This window comes from Microtus pennsylvanicus, chromosome 4 (genome assembly GCF_037038515.1).
Source record: "Microtus pennsylvanicus isolate mMicPen1 chromosome 4, mMicPen1.hap1, whole genome shotgun sequence".
Taxonomy (NCBI): domain Eukaryota; kingdom Metazoa; phylum Chordata; class Mammalia; order Rodentia; family Cricetidae; genus Microtus; species Microtus pennsylvanicus.
The window spans coordinates 88,599,113-88,624,362 of NC_134582.1; the positions used below are offsets into that span (position 1 = coordinate 88,599,113).

At 46.3% G+C, this 25,250-nt stretch overlaps 1 protein-coding gene and 1 long non-coding RNA gene across 2 annotated transcripts in view; both read left to right on the plus strand.

The window, feature by feature from the left end:
• Positions 1-25,250, plus strand: part of LOC142848142 (uncharacterized) — an 86,867-nt gene extending 61,617 nt beyond the window's left edge. The window contains exon 2 of the long non-coding RNA XR_012910378.1: positions 25,015-25,250. This is a non-coding gene — a long non-coding RNA (uncharacterized LOC142848142). The remainder of the gene's footprint in view (positions 1-25,014) is intronic.
• Mcur1 (mitochondrial calcium uniporter regulator 1) lies at positions 1,650-25,250 on the plus strand. Its single transcript, XM_075969782.1, has 9 exons — positions 1,650-2,110; positions 8,903-9,022; positions 11,696-11,799; positions 12,246-12,347; positions 13,835-13,876; positions 14,703-14,774; positions 17,804-17,857; positions 20,063-20,177; positions 21,878-25,250. The coding sequence occupies exons 1-9, from the start codon at positions 1,765-1,767 to the stop codon at positions 21,931-21,933; spliced, it is 1,011 nt and encodes a 336-aa protein (XP_075825897.1). The 5' UTR covers positions 1,650-1,764; the 3' UTR covers positions 21,934-25,250.

Genomic DNA, 25,250 nt, shown 5'->3' on the forward strand with positions numbered 1-25,250 from the left:
GATTACATTTTCAGAGACAGGTGTTGAGCCAATTCTTCAACACAAGTCTGTAGGTGAATACCCCTGCCTTCCATTACCTGTCATTTTAACAAATTGATAGTCTAGCCTTTTAAGTGTCTGGCTTGGACCTTACTTTTGATTATTTGCACTCTGTGTCACCCGCACATCTTCCCCTCTGTTTATGCATTCCGCTGCCCTACTAAACACAAACCGCACGCATAAAGGAGACAGCCCTTAACTAACAACAAAACAAAGCAAAACACACTAATTACCGACCGCTCCAGGAGCCCTGCTGTTAGGCCTCAAACTTGAGACAAAAGGGCTGAGGGGTCTATTTAACATAACAAAGCGGACCTGGCTGCAAGGTTCTTCCAGGATCCCTCAGTCCTCACCTGTTACAGGGTTCTTCTGACTAACACACCGGCTCCTACCCTAAACTTCTCCAACCCAGGGCCTGGGCTACCCTTCTTCCAGATGCCCTTCCCTATATAATTCAACCATTTTGGGTACCTTTTTCCTCTACTCCTTACACTCCTGACTTTCCTCTGTCTCCACCCCACTCTCCACACTGGGCCTGGCTCAAGGTCCTGTTCAGTCCGGACTCTACCCAGACGACTCTGCCTCTGCCTCTGCCCTCCCTTTTACAAGTAATTACAGACCGTCTCCTCCACCAACCACACCTAGGAGCAGACTTATCCTTCCTTTTTTATTTCTTCTTTTTTTATTCAACAACAATTTCTTTCTCTCTCTCTCTCTCCTAGCATAGTGCCTTGTGCTTTTTACTCATTCATTCAACAAACCTTCAGTTTCACACAAACGACCAGTAACTGTAAAGTGCAACAATCTTTCAAAAAATCCTGAATCAAACATTACCTGTTTCAAGTATCCCAATAGTCTAATTTAACATTCACACCCCAGGTTTTACACTAAGACCCCCAAGTTTCCACGCTAGGACCTTCTAATGTTTATCAGTGCTCTAATCCAAAACAAAAACTGTAGCCTTATGTGGCGGTGTATACCTTTAATCCCATCACTCAGGAAGCAAGATCAGCCTGAAGGTTACATTGGGAGACTTTGTCTCAAAACACGAAACTCTGAAAAGTTAGTAAGTGTATTTATTGACTCTGCAACTGTAGTTCCCTTCGTTCTGTGAATAAGTTCTTAAAACGCAACACTAGAGAATTTGAGACCCGGGTAGTTAATTAAAATCTAAGCCAGTCGAGTGACCTAGGACTTTTTACAGGTCTGCGAAGGACAAAGGAGTCATTACTATTCTTTAAGGACAACCGCGTAATAAAAATGTAAATCGATGCGGCAAAGAGAGAAACGTAATTTTCTGAGTGTCTCCACAATAAACAACCGTGACGCTCTGCAGCGAAAAGTGGTTAAGACGCGCCCTCAACTCTGTGCCAAAGAGGGGGTGACCGCAGGACACGGCAAGGGGACAAGGGGCGTGGCAACGCAGAGGCCGGCCCCGGAGAGGGTGTGGCTATGGGCAAGAACCGGGAAGGGGCGTGGTTCGGATGATCATATGAAGGGAATAGTAGTAAATGGCCCGGAGAGGGGCGGGGCCAGGGCGGGGCTAACCGAGCCCGCGTCTATGGGAGGGGGCGTGGCTACAGCGGACTACGGCGCCCGCCGCCCCCGCCCCGGCAGGAAAGGGCAGGTCTGCGCTGCGGCTCCCGCTCGCTCCCGCGGCGACTCGTGGTCGGGGCCGCGCGGGAACGACATGCCTGCGCGCCCGGGCTTGTGACCCGCTCGGGGATGGACAGCGGCTCCGTGGCGGGCGAGCGGCCGAAGCGCACGCCGGGCCGTCAGCGGCTCCTGCCCTCCGGCTGCAGAGTTCCTGCGCGCCCCGGCATCTCCCCGGTGCCCGGCGGACGAAGCTGGCTGAGGCCTCGCGGACGGGCCGCCCGCGCGTCCCCGCTGCTGCTCCTCCTGCTCGTGCCCTCCCCGCGCCTGGCCGCCACCGCCCCGCGTAGGACGCTGGCTGAGTGCACGCGCCCGGGGCACGCCGTCCCCGTGGCCGCGCTCGGCGCCGGCAGGAACGCGCAATGCCGTCTGTCGCTGGGCGCCGGGCGTGTGGCCGCGCTGGCGAGCAGCCGGAGAGGTGAGACAGGCGGGAGGACAGGTCACCCAGGTGGCAGGGATCTGCCCACGCCCGGGCGAAGGTTCGGAGCGCAGAGCCCGTGTGTCCGGGCACCCACTGACACGCATACTCGGGTCTTCCCCGATTCACCTGTTGGAGCCAGGGAGACGTGGGAAAAGTTCTGGATGCGGGTGCCTAGGCGTGCAGGTCCTAGAGGAGCAGATCCGGGAATGAAAGGATGGCCTTACGCTTTGATTTGATTCCAAACTGTATTGATTCTTTCATGGCGTCGCCCATTCTGTGGCTGGCACTTTACTAGCTGTTCGGGGTAATAGATCCACAAAATCACGCAAGACATACAGCATGCATGTGTGTTTTCTATATGTATATGTACTTGTCCATAGTAACTTTATATGTACTAATTTGACAAGTACTATAGAGAAAAACAGAGGCAGTATGTTTAGGAATTGAAGAGGATCTCCGTTTGTGAGTTTTAATTGGGTGACCAAAGCCTGATTCATTGATGTGTCATTTAAACACTTGAAGGAAGGGGAGGGACATCACTGAACTGAGTAAGATTTTGAAAGTAAACTAACTAGAATTTGCTCTCAGTAAGTAGCAGATAAAATCTTATCGTGCGGGCTAATCAGAAAATGTGGCATAATTACACCTTGGGTAACTCGTTTCTGTCCATTAGTAGCCATCCGCACCCACGCTTTGGTTTCCGTATTTTTCGATGAGTCTTGCCGGCATCTAAAATTTAAGAATACCTGTGACTAGGGGAGAAATGGATAGTTATGAAAGGTGAAAGACAGTTTATACACAGACGGGAAATGAGCAGTGAACTTATATCAGCCCTGTAGGAAATAGGAGTTGGAGGTGGGTCTGGCATCTTATTTCCATACCTTGCCTTTCTATGTGCTATTTTGATTTTTTGTTGTTGTTGTTGTTGTTTTGAGACGGGGTCAGAACTGTGTAGCCCTAGCTGGCCTTGGACATACAGTGATCTCCTGCACCTCCCAAGTGCTGGGATTAAAGTCTAGGCTACCACACCCTGATTACTGTACAATTGACAAGCTGTTGCTTTCCTATCTGTTCGCTTCTTTAAATATATGAATTTAAATTTCTTATTGCATTAGCAAGATGGTCCCCTTTTAATGTCATTCTTCAGGCAGATATGAGGAGAGATGCATTTTCTAAGAAGGAAAAAATGGGTTTCATGCCCATTTTTGTCCCTTTGTTCTGTGCCCAGGATTGGTTGGTTGGTTTTGTGCCTGAGGCCCTCAGTAGATAGATTCACTTCAGGATGCTGTGCCTTGAAAATTTGCAGTCGGTTTCTCATCTGTTCAAGGTTAACTTTGAATTCCTTTTGTAATTAAGGGTTTAAACATCCTTGGGCTATGATGAAGATCTCCAGAAAGTAGAATTACATGTTACATTCTAGTACACCTCAAGTTACTGACTTCCTGCTGTGCTCCCCGGGGAATTCAGAGCTGCTATGTCCCCGCTGTTGTCATTTGACAGAGAGCAAGGAGCATTCCCCTCCCTCAGCAGGAGTGGAATGCCAGCTGAGAAGTGGCCAGCCCTTTTCCCTACTTTTTAGAAGACAGTTTTCTTGAAATAAGCTTGCTATTTCTGGTTCTAGTTGTCTTGGGAAAAAAGAGAGAGAAAGCCATAAGTGTACAAATCCCTGCTAGCTCCTAATAGCAGTAGGGGTTTGGGGACCTAGCTCAGTGGATAAAATACTCATGAGGAAGGACCAGAGTTCAGATCCCCTACCCACGTAAATGCTGTCACTGCAGCACTCAGAAGGTACAGTTGGAGGCAATCTCTAGCCACAGCCATGAGTTCTAGGTTCATTTGAGAGAGCCTGCCTGGCTGAATAAGGTAGAGATTTAATCAGGAAAGATGCCAGAGATCAACCTCGGGCTTCTACAGGCAGACACACAGATGTTGCATATGCACCCGAACACATGTGTTCACACATGTGAACCAACTACCGTGCGGGTGCTGGGAATTGAGCGGGATCCTTTGAAAGAACAGCCAGAGCCTGTAATTGCTCAGCCTTCTCTCCAGCCCTGTCGTGCTTGGCTTTGTTCTGCTGTGTAGATATGGAAGAGTGAGGCTGGGGTTGATGTTGTAAGTCACAAGAGTTGCCTTCTGATTCTACATAAGGAATTGGCTGCCACACACTCTGGACTCATGTTGTCAAGCATCTCAACCCGTGGAATGGTCCAGCAGAGAGCTAAGATGAGTGAAGTAGTCTAGGAGGACTCCCAGAGGAGCCCTTTCATACACTCCACACTGTTTTTTAAAGCTAGGTCTGCTTTATGTTGGGTAGACCGGGGGGGGGGGGGGGGGGGGGGGGGGCAGAACAGGGTCTCATAGTATAACCCAGGCTGGTCTTAAACAGCCCGATGTAGCCAGGGATGACCTTGAACTCCTGAACCTCCTGCCTCTTCCTGAATGCTAGGAATTCAGGTGTGCCCCACAACACTTTTCTGCGGTGTTGAGCGAGAGCGAGCTTTGAATCCAGGACCTCACGTGGACCGGGCAAGCGCTCAACTAAGCCTCACATACTTGCTGTTATCTTAGCTGCCTCTAGTCCTGCCTCTAGATGGATGGTGATGGAAAAGGCCCAGTGTGATGTGAGTTCACTCATGAACAGGTAGACTAGCTAGTGTCATAATCTAGATCCTGGATGTTGTTATAGTTTAAGTGCAAAGTATAAAGTTGTTCCTGGCTTGCTGTATAGAAAGCCTTCTGATGGAATGCCAAAACAGAAAACAGTGAATCTGGCTGCCTTGGACCACGTGGGCTGCTGGAAGATGCAGATGTGGAAATGCAGTAATAAGTGCTAGAGCCAGGCTTCCTGTGCTAGCTTGAGAACATGGGCAAAGGCACAATAAAGGCTGTTCTTTACCTGGGTGGAGGAAATAGACAAAGTTTATGTAAAAACATAAAAGCTGGGAACGGAAGCAGCCTCCTTAAAGAAGTAAGGGCCTGTTTTTACTCTCAGACGCAGAGGTCCTTGCATTTTATATTTTGTCAGGCAGCAAACATTGTTGATACAATTATCGTATCTTTTGTTCTTAACTTGCTGCTCACCGTGACAACTACTTCTTCCCAAGTGGCCCGGCATGTGGGATGATTGCTGAAGGCCGCAGAGAAACACCAGACCTGTGTTATCTTGCCCACTCTACCTTAAAGGTTCAAGAGAGGTGGTTGAACAGCTTAAGTGTTTTTCTGGTCATGAGGGAGGCCTGCTGAAGAAACCCTTTATCCCTGAGTTATTAAAGGATTCTTCTCCTACTCTCTCCATAGTAGCAGGCTACCCTGCAGCCACACTGTGCCAGCATTAGAATAGCAAAGACAAATCTGTAGCAAGATTGTCGTGTGCCTAAAGGTCTATAGCTTGAACAAAAATTCCTTATTTTAACTAGCCCTGTTTTGTGTCAAAAATGACTCTTCTAATAAGAAACTTTTGGGTTTAAACACCTTTTTCTGACAGAATTAGATGGCTCAGCAGTAACAGCACTTGCTGCATAAGCAAAAGGTCCTGGATTCAAATCCCCAACAATTGTGCCAAATGTCAGGGAAGGCTGCCTGCATCTTAACCTCGCTGTGAGGGGAGCTAAGATGATCTCTGTGGTTAGCTCACTGCCCATCTAGCCCCAGCTTCACTGAGAGACCTTGTCTCAGGGAGTAAGGCACAGAATGCCAGCAGGCCATCAGACAGCCTCGTCTGGGCTCTGGGCACCGAGTAGTGGCACAGTCCTGCGCGCGCGCACACACACACAATAGAAAGAATTACTGGTGCCAGGTGGCAAAGGCACGAGGATCTCTGTGAGCTCAAGAGTTCAAAACCAACCTGATCTATATAGAAAGTTCCAGAAGAACCAGAACCAGAAATAAATACATAGAGAGACTCCCCCCCCCCCGTGTTATTCTAATTTAAAAACAAAACAAAACTTTTAGTGATTGGTAAAGCACAAAAAGCCAGGTAAATGTCACAATGTGCTTGGCTTTCTGTATCAGATGGAGACCTTGATATAACTTTACAGGATGGGTTGGATCTGTGATCTCAGGACCTGGAAGGCAGGAAGGAGGGGGATCTTGAATTCAGAGTCAACCTGGGCTACAGAGTGAAACCAAAAAAGGCAGGGAAGAAAGGGGGCTGTCCCTAGAGTAGGAATTTAAGTGACAAAGAGTATCTTTAAAACCAGCGAAGGTGTGGTGAAGAAAGACTGAATTTTCCTTCCCAGATCAGGGTCCAGCCTTGTCCTTCACAGTTGTAGCCAGGATATTTAGATAAGAAAATGAAACATCTGGCGTCCAGGCTGGAGAGCAGAGTAAAGCTCTCCTTCTCGGATGCCATGGCCTTGGTTGTAAAAACGCTGGGGACGCCCTGAACTACTAGGAAAAGTCAAAGTCCACCAAGGCACCCGTGAGTCCAGAGTCAGGTGTATATTTATACACCGCAGTGCACACTCTGAAAGTGAAACAGTTTGATTCGGGGGTGTGACCTTAACTAACCCTTAGGGATAAGTTTGGGAAAGATCACAAAGCCCACACTCAGAGAATTGTAGAACATGATTGGAGCAAAGACCTAAATTAATAGAAAGAGGTCTTGTGTTTATTAATCTGCGTATAGTAATTATTACTATATTACTAAGATGACAGTACCCCTTAATTCATAGAATGCAATTCTCAAATATCTCAGAGCCTCTTTGCAAAAAATGGCATACTTTTCCTAAAATCCATCTAGAATAGACCAATAATCAGGATAAAGAACACAATCCACGTCCTGATGAGGCAGATGTTCTGGGTAATAAACACACGGAGAGTGCAGAGGTCAACCTCCACACACAGCAGCTGACTTTCAACCAGCTTGACAGGACAGTGTCATAGAGGAGATGGTGCTGGCACAACTAGATGACTTTATGCAGAACAACGAGGCTACCTCATGCCATATGTAGCTCTTCCTGGATCATAGGCCTCAATGTCAGAGCTAACATTGGAAACCTCTTAGAAGAAAACATGGCGCCCATCTTGGGTTAGCAATAGTCTCCTCTTCTACATGGCATCAATTGTAGAGGCAGCAGAGGGCGGATAGATTATTTGGGCATCATCAAAATTGAACTTCTCAAAAGTTCAAAACAAAAAATATATAAAAAATAAATATTAAAAATGTAAAATTTAAAAATAAAAATATTAACTAACTAATAATTGGAGAAAGTATTTGAAAATAGTCTGGTAAGAAACTTGTGTTTAGAATATGTGACGAACTCTTCAGGTCAGTAATGGACTGAAATAGACAAAAAGGCTGGAGAGATGGCTCAATAGTCAGGAGCAAGCTGGACTTGGTAGTCTACGCCTTAAATCCCAGCACTTGGAAGGCAGAGGCAGGTAAATTTCTGTAAATTCGAGGCTAGGGTCCACAAAGCAAGTTCTAGCACAGCCAGAGCTATACAGAGAAACTCTGACTTAAAAAAAAAAAAAAAAAACAGGGCCAGAGAGATGGCTCAGTGGTTAAGAGCATTGCCTGCTCTTCCAAAGGTCCTGAGTTCAACTCCCGGCAACCACATGGTGGCTCACAACCATCTGTAATGAGGTCTGGTGCCCTCTTCTGGCCTGCAGACATACACACAGGCAGAATATTGTATACATAATAAATAAATTAAAAAAAAACACATGCAGTGGCTTACAACTGAGTTGTTCGTGACAGGGTCTCTATGTAGCTCTGGTTGTCATAGAACCCTGTGTTTATCAGGCTTCGAACTCATGGAAATCCTCCAGCTTCAGCCTTCTGAGTGCTGAGATTAAAGGCGTGTGCCACCACACCTGTATAAATATGTTCTTCTGTAGACAAAGGACTTGGACGGACATTTTCTTTGAGACGATGACCAGCACTGTTAGAGAGGAGAGCAGTGCAGTGAAAGCCACATGATCTGATACTGTTTGTGCCCGCTAGGGTGGTTATAATTTACAGAACAGACATCATAACAAGTGTTAGTGAGGATGTGGAGAGAAATTGGCAGCTTCCTTGGCTGCGAGTAAACAAGAAAATTGGTGGCACCACTTAGGAACAAATCTGGCAGTTTCTTAAACAGCTACCATGGGACCCTGCAGTTCTACTCCGAGGGTCATTCCTGAGAGCCCGGATGTGCGCACAGCACACACCCTCCAGCTACCGAATGCATGAACAGTGTGAGCTAGCTCTGCAGTGGAAGACTTCCAGTGACACAGAAACAGAGTGCTGGCTCGTTCTGCAGCGTGGATGACCGTTGACCATAACGCCAAGACCGCCCTGTGGGACTCCATGCATATGAAACATACAGAGTAGGCGGACAATAGGCTGGAAAATCGATTCCTGGTTATCTAAGGCGGGGATGGAGAGTGGGGGAGAGGGTTGAGTGTGGTGGCGCCAGCCTGAGATCCCAGGATGTGGGAGGCTGATGAGGCAGGAGAATCACTGTGAGTTCAAGGCCAGTCTGGGCCATGTAGTTTGATCTAGGTCAGTCTGGCCTGCAGAGGGACACCCTGTTTGAGACATTGGGGACAAGATGGAGTACTGGCTGAAGGATACAGTTTCCCATCAGGATGGAGAAAGTTGACTTGGGGATGAGTGCACTACTCTTAAATATACAAGACACCAATGAATTTTATGTCTGAAATGGTTACATCATATGTGTGGATTATGGCACTGTAAAAACAAGACGGGTTTCTGAGGCATTGAAACATAACCTGTAGCTTCGAATGGCTTTTGTTTCTCATGGAGACTGATCTGGCTTCATTTTTCTTCCCTTCTAGAGCTCAGCCTGTCTGCTGGGTGCCCGCAGCTGGAGCACAGAAAGGGGAACTTGCCCTCTTCTGTGAGTCGGAAGCTCTACTTTGACACCCACGCTTTGGTGTGCTTACTTGAAGCAAATGGTAAGCAGTCCGACTCCTGCCCGCCCTTGTCGCTGGATGCACCTTCCTTGGGTCAGCACAGCTCTCAGTGACTTCTCAGATTTAGCTTCCTTTCCTGTATTTCTCTTTCGACTTCTCAGCCTTCAGAAAGCTTTTTTGGTTGCTGTTCTAATTTGATTTCTGTTGCTGTGATTAAGCACCATGACCAAAAGCAAGTTGGGGGAGAAAAGGGTTTATTTGGCTTACGCGTTACAGTCCATTATTGAGGGAAGTGTGACCGGAACTCAGTAGGAACTAACTGGAGAGCCCAGAAGAATGCTGCTTACTGGCCTATTCCATGGACTTGAGCAGCACCCTTTCTTAAATAGCCCAGGGATAGCACTGCCCACAGTGGGCGTGGCCTGCTCAGATCAATTAGCAATTTAAAAAGATCCCCCTGACTGGGCACTCTGGTCTACAGAGCAAGTTCCAGGACAGACAGGAGAAACCCTGTCTGGAAAAACCAAAAGAAAAAAGAAAAAGATTACCCCCACAGACATGCCCATGGGTCATGGAGCCGTTCTTCCATTAAGATTGTTTGCTTCCACTTCCTAGGTTTGTGGAATCAACAGCCAAAGCTAACTATGACTTTTTAAATTCACTTCTTACTTTTTTTTTCTCTTTTTCGGCTTGAGGACTTTTTTGAAAAAGACACTTTAAGTACTTACGTATCCTTACCAGGCTGGCCTCAAACTTACTGTGTAACTGAGGGAGACCTTGAACTTCAGATCCTCTGCCTTTACTTGGGATTACAGATGCCTACACACAGTTTATGCAGGGCTAGGGGACAGAGTTTAGTGCCTGCTGGGTAAGCATCTTGTGAGTTGAATTGTTCCCCAGCCCTGCATAAGGAAGCTCTCTAAACTGAGACTGCTCATTCGTTTCCCGGACACCCAGACCCAAATAATCACACAGAAATTATATTAATTACAACTCTGTTTGGCCAATAGCTTAGGCGTATTTCTAACTAGCCCTTACATCTTGAATTAATCCATTTCTATTAATCTGTGTATCACCATGAGACTGTGTCTTATCAGGTAAGGTTCTGGCTGGCGTCTCTGTCCTTCAGCAGCTACATGGCCCTGACTTTGCTCTGCTAAGCCATTGGCCGAAACAGTTTCTTTATTAACCAATGGTAATAAAACATATTCATAATATACAAAGGGGAATCCCACATCAATACAATGGAAACTTTTCTTAACAGTTTCTCTCTGTGGAAAAGCCAGTACATTTTTGCTTATTGGAGATTTATTGGGTTTTTTGTTTTTTGTATTTTGAGTGGTTTGGGGGTTTTGGTTTTGGTTTGGTTTGGTTTTTTTATGTATATTTACTGTGGTCAGGGAGAGATCAGAAGACAACTTGCAGGAGTTGAACCAACTTCTACCGCGTGTGGCCAGTCTGGACACCATGCACCGTTAAACTCTGAGTCATCTCATCTGTGCTGTTTGGGATTGTGGTTTGATTTTCTTGCATTTATTTGTTTTCTTCTTTAATTTTTATTTATGTATGTGGGGGGGGTGCCTTCAAAAGGGAGGATCAGATCGCCTGGAACTGGGGTTACAGATAGTTTGTAACCTGCCCAAAGTTAGGGTCCTGGGTGTTGAACTCAACTCCTATGGAGGAGCAGCAAGTTCTCTTAACCTGACTTCAGATGCCTAGCTCCCTTGTAAACAGCCATGCCTAACGATGTGCCTGCAATCCCAGCACTGGCAGGGAAGACTAAATGATCCGCAGAGCTTGCCAGCCTGTCTACCTGAGTCAGCCAGCTGCACGTCCTGTGGGAGACCCTAGCTTAAAAAATAAAAATAAGGTATTGAGGATGATCCTCAGCCATCAACCCCTGACTCCCATACACTTGTGGACACTCTGACACATAGACCAGAAAGATTGCCGTGACACAAACGCCGGTCATTAAAGTACTCTTGGAACACAGGATATGACCTTATAATTAATATTCAGAGAAATATGCTGACTACAGTTCTCTATTATATGGCACATGCATCCCCAAAACCAGGTTTTGAGTTAACATAGAGTATGCCTTTGAAATAAACATGTCCGTGCTTACTTCACTGAGTTTATTTACCCAGTTACACACATTTGCACTAGGTAAGCACTCCGGCCTCTGTTGGGTGGGCGGACACCCTGGTTTCTGGGTAGCTGGAGAAGCCCCGCCTCCTCCGCTTCTGTGTGCCTGCCTACCTGTACCACAGACAGAAGAAGAATCCCAAGATCCCTTCGGGTATTAAGTGCACTAATGTACTTACTGGGCTTTGGAAAAATGGTCAAACACCGTGTTATAGTTTGTTCAGCTTTTCTCGTCGAATGAAACAGCAGGCATTTTCCACCCAAACGTCCTTCAGCCTCGAACTTAAGAGAAAGCTAGAGATGAGATGGGGGACATATAAAGTCGTCTTGATAAGCAGATGTGTTCTACTTTGTTTGATTTGGAACCTGAGGACGGTGTTAGAGATTGCTGATGTGTTTCCTTCTGGTCAAGGTGGCAGACATGCCACAGCCTGCAGGTCCGTCTTTCCCACCGTGCCATTCTTTCCTCTTTCTTCAGAATTCAGGCCTCCACAGAAACGTGCGTGCTTCCTACACCTTTGTCTTTGCCTTTTTTCTTCTGAGTCCGGTTGTTTCTGTGTGCTTACCTAGGGTTTACCACTCAACAAGCGGAAATCATTGTGTCTGCGTTGGTCAAGATCACAGAGACCAACATGGATATCGTCTACAGCGATACGGTCACCAAGGTGCAGCAGGTAATGCGGGCAGGGTGGGTTCACACATTGGAAATCCAAAAGCAGGATATTACTTGTAATAAATACTCAAGCGGCTTCTTGGATGGTGTCCCATTGAAAAGTGTATGGTAATTTTAACTCTAGTTCAGAGGCAAAAATCCTAACAAAAGTACTTCAGGAAAGCCATGTAGTTAGTTGTAGGATTGTGCTCAATGCTAATTATGTCACCGAGACGGTTCCAGGCAAGCTCACTTTGATGGCTGGAGATGTGGCTAGAGCTGTAGGTGACAGCTTCGTGTTTCCGAGTGCGGTCTCTCTCCCTAAGCTGTGACTCGCTTGCTTTGCTACGGATTAGTGTTCTCCTTGCCAGTCCCTCTCTGCCCCGCTGCTCTAGTTTGTTTATAGCTGTCTTAGCAGGTAGAGAAAAGAAGTGGGGCTAGAGGCCGTGTTTATTTCTCTTTCTCTAGGAAATCACTCTTCAGCAGATAATGTCTAATATTGCTAACGTGAAGAAAGATATGGTGATCCTGGAGAAGAGTGAGTTTTCCGCCCTCCGAGCAGAAAATGAGGTAAAGCAGCTACGCTAACAATCTCTCTGCTAAGGCGCTGAGCTGCACACACCTAGAAGGGCACAAGGAAATAACTGAGTGACTGTTCAGGGTTACACAGCTGAGCACATCATGGTGAGAACTTTCCTAGCCCTGGAAACCCAGCCCAGACCCCTTCTCGTGCCTCCTCTCCAGAAGTAAAACAACCCTGGCTGATTAATCTTCCACTGATTGTGCCTATTCTAGACTTCTGTGTGGTAGATGCATGCAGTGTGCTACATAACAGAACCTTGTGCTTTCATTGTCTATGCTATTATATTAATATGCACATCATCCTACTAGAGTAGGTATTAGGATTTTCCCCCAGTCTGGAAGGTTAGGAGTAGATCTATAGAATACCACTTTCCTACCAAAAATAAGTAGATCAATAAATATTATTTCTTTTTAAGCCTTTTTATGTTTACGGGTGTTTTCCCCACGTGTGTATCTATGCTACTTGCATGCACTGCCCACAGAAGCCAGGAGAAGGTGTCAGATCATCTGGAATTGGGATTTCAGATGGTTGTAAGCGGCTATGTGGGTGCTGGGAATCAAACCTGGGTCCTCTATAAGAGCAACTAGGGTTCTTAACCACCAAGCCATCTCTCCAGCCCCAATTTTTTTATTGACTATGTGTACAATGCATGTGTGTGCATGTGTGAATTCCAGAGCATGCTTGTGAGGTCAGAGGACGACCTTGTGGGGCTGGTTTTCTCCTTCCACCTTCCGATAGGGTTTGGGGACAGAATTCGGGCTGTTGGGCTTACAAGACAAGTGCTATCCCCACCGAGCCATCCCACCAGCCCGCTTTCTGCCTCTTTTAAAGTGTAGTGTGTGGCTCAGGGAAGTGCTTCTTTGCGCATGGCTTTCGTCTTCAGTCTCGTTGAAGTCCTGTAAGGGAAAGTCACACAGTTGATTTTGAACTCAGCTTGTTGAGAGCAGAATTGGTGTGTGTGTGGGGGGGGGGGGAACAGAAGAACTAAGAAGAAAATGGGGTCCCTGAGGACAAATGTCTGTCACAGTTCCTCACTTGATGTGACTGAAAAGGGGGAGCTGGGCTGGTTTCCCAGTTGCACATGCATTATAGGATGACTGTTTTAGTTGGTTGGGTTTGGGGATTTTTTTTTTTAACAGTCTTAGTATATAGCCCAGACTGGTGTTCTACTCAGTATATAACTAGGCTGTCCTCAAATTCATTGCACAATCCTCCTGCCTCAGTGTCCCCAGTGCTGAGATTGGAGGCTGCACCTCCACAGCCAGCTCAGGGAGTTCTGTGTCCTGAGCATGGTCGCGTGTGGCAATGAAGGGCCTGGGACACCTGTGCTTATACGTCCGCTGTGAGCATGGTCGCGTGAGGCAATGAAGGGCCTGGGACACCTGTGCTTAGACGTCCGCTGTGACGTTTGTTCTGTGTTTGCCTCCTTACCTGTCACACGTCCCTGACTTTTTTCCCTTTACTCTGTTTTCAGAAAATAAAACTTGAACTCCACCAGTTAAAACAGCAAATGATGGTAAGTTCTCTGCCCTCAAGCGTGTGTGTAATCCCATGATTCATGAATAGATAAAATGTCACAGGTACATTTTGTGTGCTGGAGCATGCGATGCTGTGGAATTTGTGTAATATATTTCAAAGCACACATCAGGTGGTGTATCAGTTACCCTTGTCTGTGGCCATTGTCATTAAGGAAATTGTGTTGTTAAAGGGTGTATTCTTCTTTCTTGAGATAGGGTCTCAGTGTGTGTAAAGTTACAGATAACAGCTCTCCACCTCCGTCTGTGTCTCCTGAGTCCTGGGGTTGATAGCCTCTGTCACCACGCCTGGCTGAGTCATTGTAAATCAGAACTGGGTCCCTGAGACTGTTCTAGAAGAAGGCGGCTTCATAGTCTTCCACGTGGGTTTAGATGGTTGCTCTCCCAGCAGCTGGTCATTTTGTAAAGTCGGAAAGAACGGTGGCATTAGAAAAGATGTTGGTGCGTCTTAGCGAAAAAGCTTAATGTAACCAGAGTTGACTATTTGTTTTTGGTCTGTCTTTGCTTTCAAAAATGGTTGGAGGAATTTTATTCAGATTCCAGTGAGGGAGGTTATAAGGCGAGGCTTGAGGTTAAAACAGCTGAGCCCTCCCAGGCTGGTGGGGATTATCTGCGCAGATACCTGGGAGGGCGAGACACAGAGCTGACCTAAGAGTCCTGAGTCCCAGTCTCAAGGCCTCTGGCAGTCCCTGCTGGGCCGGTTCCTTGGGACAGACAGTGGGCAGTCGACGACGGTGTAAGCCCTCAGAAGGTTCAGATTTCGTACGCTGGCTCATTTATTCCCTTTGTCCTCTGCCCTCTGCCCAGGATGAAGTACTCAAAGTCCGGACAGACACCAAATTAAACTTCAATCTAGAGAAGAGCAGAGTAAAAGAATTGGTACGTTCCTTTATGAAAGTAAATCACTGATTTATTTCTTTTTAGAATGGAATGCTTGTTGAAGTCTTAGTCTTATAAGCAAGATACAAATATCATTAGACACTTGTCCATTTATCAGAGTTCACACTTGATTTTAAATTTTAATTGCATTTTACATCAGACTTAAATTTGGTTTCAGAAGTAACATTTAAATTAAAAAGTTGTTCAAATTGAATTTAAATCTTTTGTTTCAAAGATAGTAGATTTTGTTACATAGATGTTAGTAAGGAAGTTAAACTCATTCTATTTAATACTGACTTAATCCCTAACAACCCCTAACTTGAAAAGTCCCTGATTTTCTGACATAGCAAATATTGGTATTATATTAAATTCTACACTGAACTTTGGTGAAGCATATTTCCTATCATCTTTTCAATACAGTGAGTAGTAGTGTGTTTCAGTGGATGTATGTTGGGTTGCTCTGGCGGGTTTTTCTTTTTCATATTTTTAGCAGTTCTGAGACTCAGACTCTGGGCCTCCCACTTTCCCGGGTTGTACTGCTAAACCACAGGACCCCCTTCCCATGCTCCTCCTGGGCTCTAATCCCCTCCACGCCCTGTTGACTTTTTATCCTGTCCAAATTCTCCCCTCTTCTTGCTCCAGTCCCCTGCATTGGGAGCCCTTCTGTGGCCTCCGACAGCGCCCTTCTTTAGCTTGAGTGACACAGTAACGTAACTTCCTTGGGGCATAAGAAAGCTGGGGCACGTGGAGCATTTTTGCACTTAGTGAGAACCGATCCACGCATTGGGGCCCACGCAGCCCTTCATGCTCCTCACATTTCAGTGGGTCTTCAGTCAGAGTGTGTCGCAGTAGTGGATGAAGCCAGAACTGGAGCTCAGACCAGCCAGCCTCACACTGGAGCTACTTAAGCTGAGCTTTGTTATGCAGAGTAATTGCTGGGCCCTTCGGCTGTCTTTAAAATACCTTTGAGTCACAAAGACCTGTCTCCTGCACAGGGAGCCCTTTGTGGCCTCCGGACAGCTAGGTTTTGCTGCAGTTCACTTGGTTTAGAAAGGTAACTGTGTGCTTGTGCATAACCAAGCTGGAGAGAAATATATCTCAGAGACTGGAGCTGCAGGGCGTGGATACAGATGAAAGCTTGTAACGTGTAGGATTTGCTGAGGGAGGAAGTCGGGCTTGGGTCTGTGAAGCAACAGGCAGAACTGCATGCTTGGTACCTAAACGTGTGACAGCCAATGAGAGCAAATGAAGGGTTTGACTTTCTTCTTGATGAGATTAAAATGCTAATTTCAAATTTAAATTAGGACTGAGGTTGTAACTCACTGGCTGAGCTCTTGGGTAGCATGTGGGAAGCCCTGAGTTCGATACAGCCAACAAAAATTAGTTGTGATATTACAGCCATTTCCATAGTAGTATAGAATACTGCTGTTCTGGAGTTCCAGGAGACAGGGCCACCAGAGCGTCATTTTAGTAAGTGTGACAGTGTCGAGATGTAGGCCTTCCTCATCTCTGGATTTGTTAATGCTGTGAGTTTAAAGGTGTACAGACCATCCAGCTCCACTCTGCCCTCTGGTGGTGATATGATGAATGGCACAGATCTGAAACCCTTCCAGTTTATGTAACAGGGTCCTGAGTCACCAGCCTGGTCCTTAGTTCGGGATTCCGGAGTTTGGGGATGCATTTTTATTCCTGACCACTGCCTTACTACATTCTGTTGCTCCAGGGGTTTGAATAGGACATTTTATAGCGAGAAATTTTGTAGGTAGTCTAAGGCATTGCTATTTTTCCTGTTAGCAATGTTAGTTCTTGAAAATGTTCGTTTAAAATACAGAATGGCCGGGCGGTGGTGGCGCACGCCTTTAATCCCAGCACTCGGGAGGCAGAGGCAGGAGGATCTCTGTGAGTTCGAGACCAGCCTGGTCTACAAGAGCTAGTTCCAGGACAGGCTCCAAAACCACAGAGAAACCTTGTCTCGAAAAATAAAAAAAAAAAAGAAAAAAAAAAAAAAAAAAAAAAAAAAATAAAATACAGAATGCCATTTGCTCGATTAAATACTAATGCTCGTTATTATGGAAATATGTCTGATATTTATTTTATTGTCAAAAGAGCCATAGTAAGTCTTTTTACTACCATTAATAGCTAAGGACCTTCAGAAACACTTGGCTGTGGCTTCCCACAGCAGGGTTCTTTGGACGCTGTTGTTAGGAGAGTTTGTGATACTTTGCTGTATTTCTTGTTATGTATTCTATGTTATGCTTTATAGCATTAGTATATCATGTTACAGGGTCATATTTCTTGAACAATTTTTTCCTAACGTTATGTTGTTCCTATAATTCCTCTGTCAGTAATGTCTGTCAGGCTTGTAGCTATGGGAGCGTCATTCCTAAATTAAACTCATGCCCCTCCTCTTTATTAGTCCTCTCAAACCCATCTAAATGGGACCCAAGCTATGCTGTTCTAACAGTAGGCAGGACCCAGCGATATCACAGTCAAGAGACAGAATGAGAAACAGCAGAGAGAGGTGGAGGGGGCCGCACACCAGCAGTGTCTTGGTTTCCTTTCTGTTACTGGGGGAAACACTGACCAAAAGCAACTTGGGGAGGAAAGGGTTTATTTCAGCTCACAACGTGTAGTCCTTCATTTAGGCAAATCAGGGCAGAATCCTGGAGGCTTGGAGGAGTGCTACTCACTGGCCTGTTCCCCATGGCTTTTTCAGCCAGCTTAGAGCCCCTGGACCATCAGCATAGTGAGCTGGGCTCCCCACATCAAATCAAGAAGATGCTCTGAGGTCAGTCTGGCGGGCAGTTTTTTCAACTGAGGTTCCATCTTCCCAAATGACTCAAGTTGATATTAAAACAGCCGGCACAGCCAGTGTACATAAATAAGAAGGCTCAGAGAAAGAGCTGTGGGCTGCAGGGGTACAGGGTGACGTCTCCTGTCAGATGTTCTGGGAAGCGGTGAGAACGAAAAGGTTTGGGCTGCAGAAAGAAGTGGACCAGACTGTAACCCGTGCTGCATGTTTGTTTCAGTACTCACTGAACGAGAAGAAGATGCTGCAGCTGAGGACAGAAATGGTGTCCCTGGTAAGGACCGGGGCCGACTTGACTGCCGTTCTGTTCAGCTTTGGGGTTAACCATGTCTGACGTGTTGCAGGAAGATGTGCACATTTACCGTGGGATCCTTTGTCACTGTGGCAAAGTGTATGCAAGAATTATCACTGAAAGAAGTTTAGTGCGTAATTCAATAGCATGTTTTGAAGATTTGCTTTATTTTTAATTGTGTCTGTCTATCTGTGTGGTGTCTGTCTGTCTGTGGGTGCAAGTGCCCGCAGAAGCCAGAGGAGGTCATTAGATCCCTGGAGCTGGAGTTACAGGAAGTTGTAAGCTGTCCAACATGAGGGCTGGGAACAAACTCTAAACCCCTGGAAGAACAACAAGTCCTCTTAACTACTGAGCCACGTCTCCGTCCCCAGTGTCATTTATTCTGCAGAGTTGAAACTGCTTTTTCCTTGGGAAGGGGTGCATAACTGTGCATGCTTCTGTAGGGTTCAGAGGTCAATATCAAGTGTCTGCCTGAGTAGCTCTCCCCTTGCTGTTAGGTCTCTCACTGCAGCCAGAACTTGGTGGCTGGCTAGACTGGCTGACCCAAGAGCTCCAGGGTCCACCTGTCCACCTCTCGGCCCTGGAGTCACAGGCACACACCTGAGGCATCTCTCCGGCCCCCCAGCCACGTCCCATAAAGCCCAGTTCACTCCCCCTCCTCCCAGTCCCACAGCCTCCTTGCTGCTTTCTCTGGGTTTGTCCTCCAGCTGACCTGTGTCAGTGCAGCCAGAGCGTCTCTGTCTCCCGTGGTTGGTTGGCTCCCCTGAGTACCGTTCCTCGGGTCCGTCATACTGCACATGGCACAGCTTCCGTCTTCGGACGGTGCTGTTCTGTCGTGTTATCACAGCTCATTCATTCATCTGTTGACGCACCCGTGAGTTCCTTCTGTCACTCAGCTGCTGTGTGAAGTGTGACAAGCGTGGATGCATAGACTTTAGATTTTTTTTTTTTTGGCTTGGGTTATTTGGGATAAATACCCGGTAGTTGAAATACCATAAAACTTTCAAACTTAACAAAACAAAATCATGTTTATGAATTAACGCTAAGTCTCAGTGATTGACAAATGACAAAATATAAGACACTACTTGTATTTTCAGTTTAAGGCATGAATTGATGTATGTGTTTCTGTATGCATGCATATATATATATACACATACATACATACATGCATACATACCTTAGCGGTGGAGTGGCGCGAGTGTAACTTACAGGGTAGATCCCTATAATAATATATATTGTGTTGCCTGGAACCTGTGCTGTAGGACCTTTATGGGATACAAGGGTCTTTCTCTGGAATGGGTTCATTTTCTTATTATTTAACCGCATTGGTGCTGTTAAAAAGCTACTTGGCAGGTGAATCTCTGTGAGCTTGAGACCAGCCCGGTCTGTAGGGTGAGTTCCAGAACTGTCGGCTACACAGAGAAACCCTGCCTTGGAAAACCAAAAAGAACCTTCTCATCCTTGGACTTTTAGTAGAACTCTCTCGGTGTTTTCACGCATTAACACGACAGCCAGAGCCATTGTGCACTGATGTTAATGTGTGGTCTGGAGTTTTCTCACATTTGGAGAAGGACGTAAATTGGCCCCTGGTCGCTGAGCTGGATGGTAATAGAACACTTGACGTTTGACCTGTGAGACAAGACAGCCTGAAAAGGCGTGGCTAGAAATAGTACTGAGTCAGCTCTGTTGCTCTCAGATCTAAGGCTGTGTTCTCTCAGCGGAACTTCTGTGTCTACTGTCCTCTGCAGGGCTAGACAGGGACTACCTAATCTGTCCCCTGCAGGGACTAGACAGGGACTACCTAATCTGTCTCCTGCAGGGACTAGACAGGGACTACCATCACTACCTTCAAGAGCAGGTAGTGCAAAGCAGTCTGGTTCTCAACAACTTTGCCATATAGATTATTGTTCTCGATTCTCTCAATAGCTCTTCTGGAGACAAGACCAGTGGTGGGTTGTTGGTTTGTTCTGTTTTTAATCCCTTTTTCCAAACAGAGAAACCGAGACAGAGGATGTTAAGGGCCTTGAACAGTGCAGTGTGGCCAGAGGATGGCAGAGCCAAGACTAAAGCCAGCTCCAGCTCTCGATCCGGGACTGCACCATGCTGAGAAAGAGCTCTGGGTCAGAGCACCGGGGCACAGACCAGCACCCGCAGACTCTAATGTTCTCAACCTCTTTGCTTTCAAAGCATGCCCAGCAAGACAGAGCCCTGACCCAGACAGACAGGAAGATAGAAACCGAGGTGGCTGGCCTCAAGACTTTGCTGGAGGCGCACAAGCTCGACACGATCAAATACTTAGCAGGTGAGCTGCCTCACACCCAGGCATTTAAGACAGCTGGAAAGATGAGCCAGCATCCTAGACCAGTCAGGCGGGCAGCTGACGCAGGCTCTCCTGCTCTAACGTCCTTGTGTTGCAACACGTTCTGCAGTTTCCCGTAGGTGGAAGACCTCCTTTAATTTGCATTTTTCTTCCTTAGTAATAAAGGTACTTTATTATAGTATCTTTATATGATACTATGCTAACCTTATAATGAGACCTTCAATTTGATAGGATGCTGTCCTTTATGGTTTAGGGATTTCAGTGAAGCTCAGTACAGAAAATAGCTTATAAATAGAAGGGAAGACCTTCGATTTGTGACCATCTTACTCCGTTGGTGACACTTGGAGGGGGTACCCATGTGTGTACCTGAAGAAGCCAGAGGAGGGCATGGCTTCCCTACTTTGTCACTCTCTCCCTTGTTCCCTTGAGGCAGGGTCTCTCTCTGAACCTGGAGTTAAGCTGGCAGCCTGCAGTCCTGTATCTCCCCTCCCCACACCCACCCACCCACACAGCTGTAGCACAATTAATAAAAGCCCAGAGACAGAAATTGGGGTTCAACTTGAAGGTCAGAAAAGCAAAACAGCCAGCCACTGGCTCTTACCTCAACTCAGTCCAAAATGGCAATCCTGCCTCCAAGAATCTCAGAATGAGACTGAGAGCTGTCTCCTCCCGTTTTATATTCCTCTCTAATGCTGGGATTAAAGGTGTCCACCACTACTGCCCGGTTTCTGTGGCAAACTAACTAGTGTGGCTACTGGCATTCAAGGTGTGTGTCACCACTGCCTGATGTGTAAGGCTGATCAGTGCGGCCATTTTACTCTCTGAACTTCGGGCAAGCTTTATTTATCAAAATACAAATGAAATCTCACTACCCACAGCCGGATTATGGGCATGCACAGCTGTCTAGCTGGATCCTAGAGATTCAGACTCACGGTGCTCTCACTGAACCATCTCCAGCCCCAGGGCGATCCTGTAAAGATGTTATTTTTGCTTTTGTAATGTTTCAGCCAAAGAAGGAATATTTTGGCATCAAAAAATCACCAGGGCGTTGAAAAGATGGCTCAGTGCTTAACATCACTGCTCATGCGAAGGACCTGGGTTCAAGTCCCAGCACCCACATGGCAGCCCGTAATCACCTGTAACTTCAGTCCCAAAGAATCTGATGCCTTTTGATCTCCATGGGCACCAGGCATGTACATGTTGCACATATACACATGCAGGCAAAACACTCATTTGCATATGATAAAAACTAAATATTTTTTAAAATCACTATTTCAAGTCATTGCTAACATTTCAGATTAACTAAATATTTTAAAGTTATAGCAGCATTTAGTAGTGAAATTTTGCTCCTTATTTGGAAGTGGATCGCACACATGCATGCACTTTGACCCCAATTGTGGTGATTCTAGCTCACATTGGAAGGTCTTCCTGACCCCTGAACACGTCTGCACTGGGAAGATGCTGGTGCTGGTTGCCAGGTGGAGATGTGTTCTTTAACAGTGTTTCATGGATAGCACCCCTTTGGCACACTGTTTTCAGGTCTTGACTGGCGCAAGGAGAGGGAAGAAGTGCCTGTAGTCCCTGCCCTTCCTCATTCCACCCTCTAACTGGCTCCTGGCACCTAAGAAAATCCCTGAGAGTGACTTCGGGGCTAACAGCTGTCTCGGTTGTTTCTCTTGCAGGGTCTGTGTTTACGTGCCTAACAGTAGCTCTGGGATTTTATCGCCTGTGGATATAATAAAGTGCCTATTTAAAGAAATTTCTACCGTTTTGCCTCAAGAGTACAAGATTGTTGTCCCATCTACCCCATCCTACTTTTTGCTTCTTGTTTCAAGTTTTAATCCTAATTTGACTTCATGCATATTGCTTATTTCTGTGCAAACCGTGGATCCGTAACCAAGGTGACGAAATCGGGATTTCTGTAATGCTTCTTCAGCGCTCCCCTCTTTGGTTGACTTTCTGACGAGCAGTGTGGACCACGCTTTCAAGACTCCATTCGACCAAAGCAGTGGACTTGGTCTAAACCTGCAGTATATGACAAAAGTAAATACTGGTGTAGTCCTCGGCTGCTTTAAGTAGTTTGTAAGGTGGAGAACTCGGGAACTCATTTTGAAGACAAAATAGCTTTAAATCTGAAGAATCCTTGGAGTCCAACCCCGAATACCGTCTCTTCTCTGCCTCTTCAACAGCCGCTCCCCCTCGGCCTAGCTTCCAGCTGCAGGAGCTGCAGCATCAAGGAAGCTGCGCTTGTGCACCTTAGGGGCCTTTGTTTTCATTGTCTTAGTAAAATGCGGTGCTTGTTGTTGCTGCGCCTGCAGCTGGGAGTCCTGGTGCCTAACGCTGCTTTGTGACCCCGCACAAGGTCTTTCACTGCTGCCAATCCTGTGTTTCTGGTATTGAGACAAGGGCTTGCTATTTAGCCCAGGCTGGCTTTGAACTCAGTCCCGCATCAGTGCCGCCACGCCTAGTCTCTGTCTTTCAGGCGGCTAGCTTTCCCCCTCTTCATCCTCTTACTTTCCTTCACTGTGTGGGAGCTCACCACACTCATGGCGTTACCTCCCTAGACCCCGCTTCAGTTTGGGGTTTCAAGTAAACGTCCTTCTGGTTGTCACCTATTTTTTTTATAAAATGGCACACTGCACTTTCCCCTGTGGGCTGTCTAGATGGTGTGCACAGCACCCAGAAGGAGTGTGCCTGTGCACAGCTCAGACTGTCGCTCGCCCAGCGAGAGCCGCCACGCTTGCCATGCGCCTCACGCGCATTGATTTCTTTGTGGCTGGAGATGACCTCACATCCACCGTTCCTCTGTCTTTAAAACAAACAGAACCTGGTGCAGCAGGGTTTTTCTGGAGAAGCGCGTTCTCCTCTTATTTAAGGTGTTGGCACATGGATGAGAGTGAGCATTTGGGAAGCGGCGACACCAAGGGACCCTTCCTGGCTTTCTCTCACGCAGGCACGAATGTACAAACTGGTGCACAGTGTAGAAACCCCTAGAGACATCACCACTAGATATGTGGAATAAATCAGCCCTTGTCACAGTTCCAACCACATTGCTAAAAATAAAGGCTACCTTTTGTTCCTTGAATGTAATTTCCAAGTTTTAGAAATCACTAAGTTCTTGCCTCTTCAGAAAACATTTGCATTAGAAGATTCTGAGCCCCACATATTATGGAAACCAAGTGCTTTTGTATTAAAGAGTATCAGGGTGAAACAGAAGTTTATCCTTTTTAAATAGAAAAAAAAAGGTCTTAACCACCCAATAAAACACTTTGTTGATGTATGCTCTCCCCTTTTCAAATAAGAGTCCCCAAAGTCTTTCCGTCCAGTTGTCCCCATACACTCTGCAGGCCTCCGAGAATGCTTTCCCACAGTTAGTTAACCACAGCACAGCTTTGGAGAAAAGCCCCGAAGCCCAGATGCTCGTATCATCTCCTAGAGGAGAAAGCACGGTGTGCAGTTGTCTGTTTCCCCGCATCCTGATCAGGTATGCTAAGGATCACATCCTGTGTCTGTCTAAAGCATTCCGCAGGCACCTGGTTTCTGCAGGCCCTGCTGATTTGCTCTAGAGTCTACAGTTTTGTTTGGCCTTAGAAACTGTGCTGTCATTGAGGGTGTGGGTGTCATGCATATCTGAAACTTAGGAGCGTGCAGGACTATGCTCCCTTTATTTCCTAATAAAGTTGAAAAGCACTGAGCTATAAATAACTATTGCATGTCCTCCCGTCTCTGCCTTGGACATACAGTGTGTGGGTGCCATGACCACACACTAACTGAACTTTCCTCGCTGAGGCTTCAGAGCCCTTGGGAAATGTCTGGCAGGTTTCCAGATGGCAGCCTTGGGTCGAGCCTGTGGGACATTTAGCTGCTGGGGGGGGGGAAGGTAGAAGAGTCCGGTGGGCAGCGTGCTTCCCCCTCTTATTTCTTGAAGTGTTCCTCTGCCTTCCTGCTGGGTACTGTGTTTTCTGTCCCCCCACCCCCACCCCCCGTGGCACTTGCTGAGGACTAAACCACAGGTCTTGAATATTCTATCCTGCCTCAGTCTCCCAAGTGCTGAGTTTATAAGCATTAGTCAGCGTGTCTGGCTCCCTCTGGCTTTTTTTTTTATTTTTATTTTTTTTTTTTTGCCACAAGTCCAATTTCACTCCTTCCCTGCATTTGTATGCAAAGCCCCTTTGGGGCTCTTTACTGGAGACATTTGCTTTGATTTCTGTACTGCTTTTCTTGTTTAAAATCTGGCAATATGATTTTCCTTTCAAGTGTGCCACGCACCCTAGTAAGTCACATTCAGGAACAAAAGCCTGACTCAAAGCCCAAGTCTTGCTGGAGTCTCTCAGATGGCTTTCAGCACCAGATCGTGAGCCACAGCAAGCCTGAGCTTGGCCTGACCTGTCTAGTGTCTTGGCGTCCTCTTCCCTCTGGTTTTCCTGTCCCTCCTTCCAAGCCTCTCTGCCTGCTAATTAACCCTGTCATTACTGTGAGCATTTCCCTCCCCCAACCCGCCTGTGCTGTGTGCCAAAACTGGCAGAACCTACCCTAGAAAAATTTGGGACTTTAAGGTGTTCAAAATTGTTACAGCTTTTATGGCCCTAAGGCAAAACTGTGTTAACCGGGAATAATTTATTCTTTATGTATGTAAGATATTTGCAAATGTTAAACCTTGTAGCAATTGTTCTCAGAAAATATCTTTTTACAGACTTGTACTTACATTCCTTCAGTGATAACCCAGATCATTTCGTAACCCTTTTAAGTACTTCAGCAAATATTCGATTATATTTTATTATTGTATGGAATGAATATATTTTATTAATTAAGCTAAAAGATTTGTGCTTGTGTAGTTAATGTACCTTTCTGGTTCCGACTGTGTATGAAATAGAATGTACCTTCTATCTGGAACAATTGCATCTACACTCTTAATCCCGCCCGTGTAAAATGATACCATCCAGTTGCCTCTAGTGAATTACAAGTAAATATAATACCTAAAAAAATTGGATTTACAGAGAAACTATATTTGAAAGTGAATGTCTGATTTGCAAAATAAATATTTATTTGAAAGAA

Bases quoted from the DNA above. Each gene is read 5' to 3' on its own strand.
- Mcur1 (XM_075969782.1), top strand. From the start codon at position 1,765: ATGGACAGCGGCTCCGTGGCGGGCGAGCGGCCGAAGCGCACGCCGGGC. The intron at 2,111-8,902 runs GTGAGACAGGCG...CTTCCCTTCTAG, and splicing joins GCTGGCGAGCAGCCGGAGAG to AGCTCAGCCTGTCTGCTGGG. The intron at 9,023-11,695 runs GTAAGCAGTCCG...GTGCTTACCTAG, and splicing joins GTGCTTACTTGAAGCAAATG to GGTTTACCACTCAACAAGCG.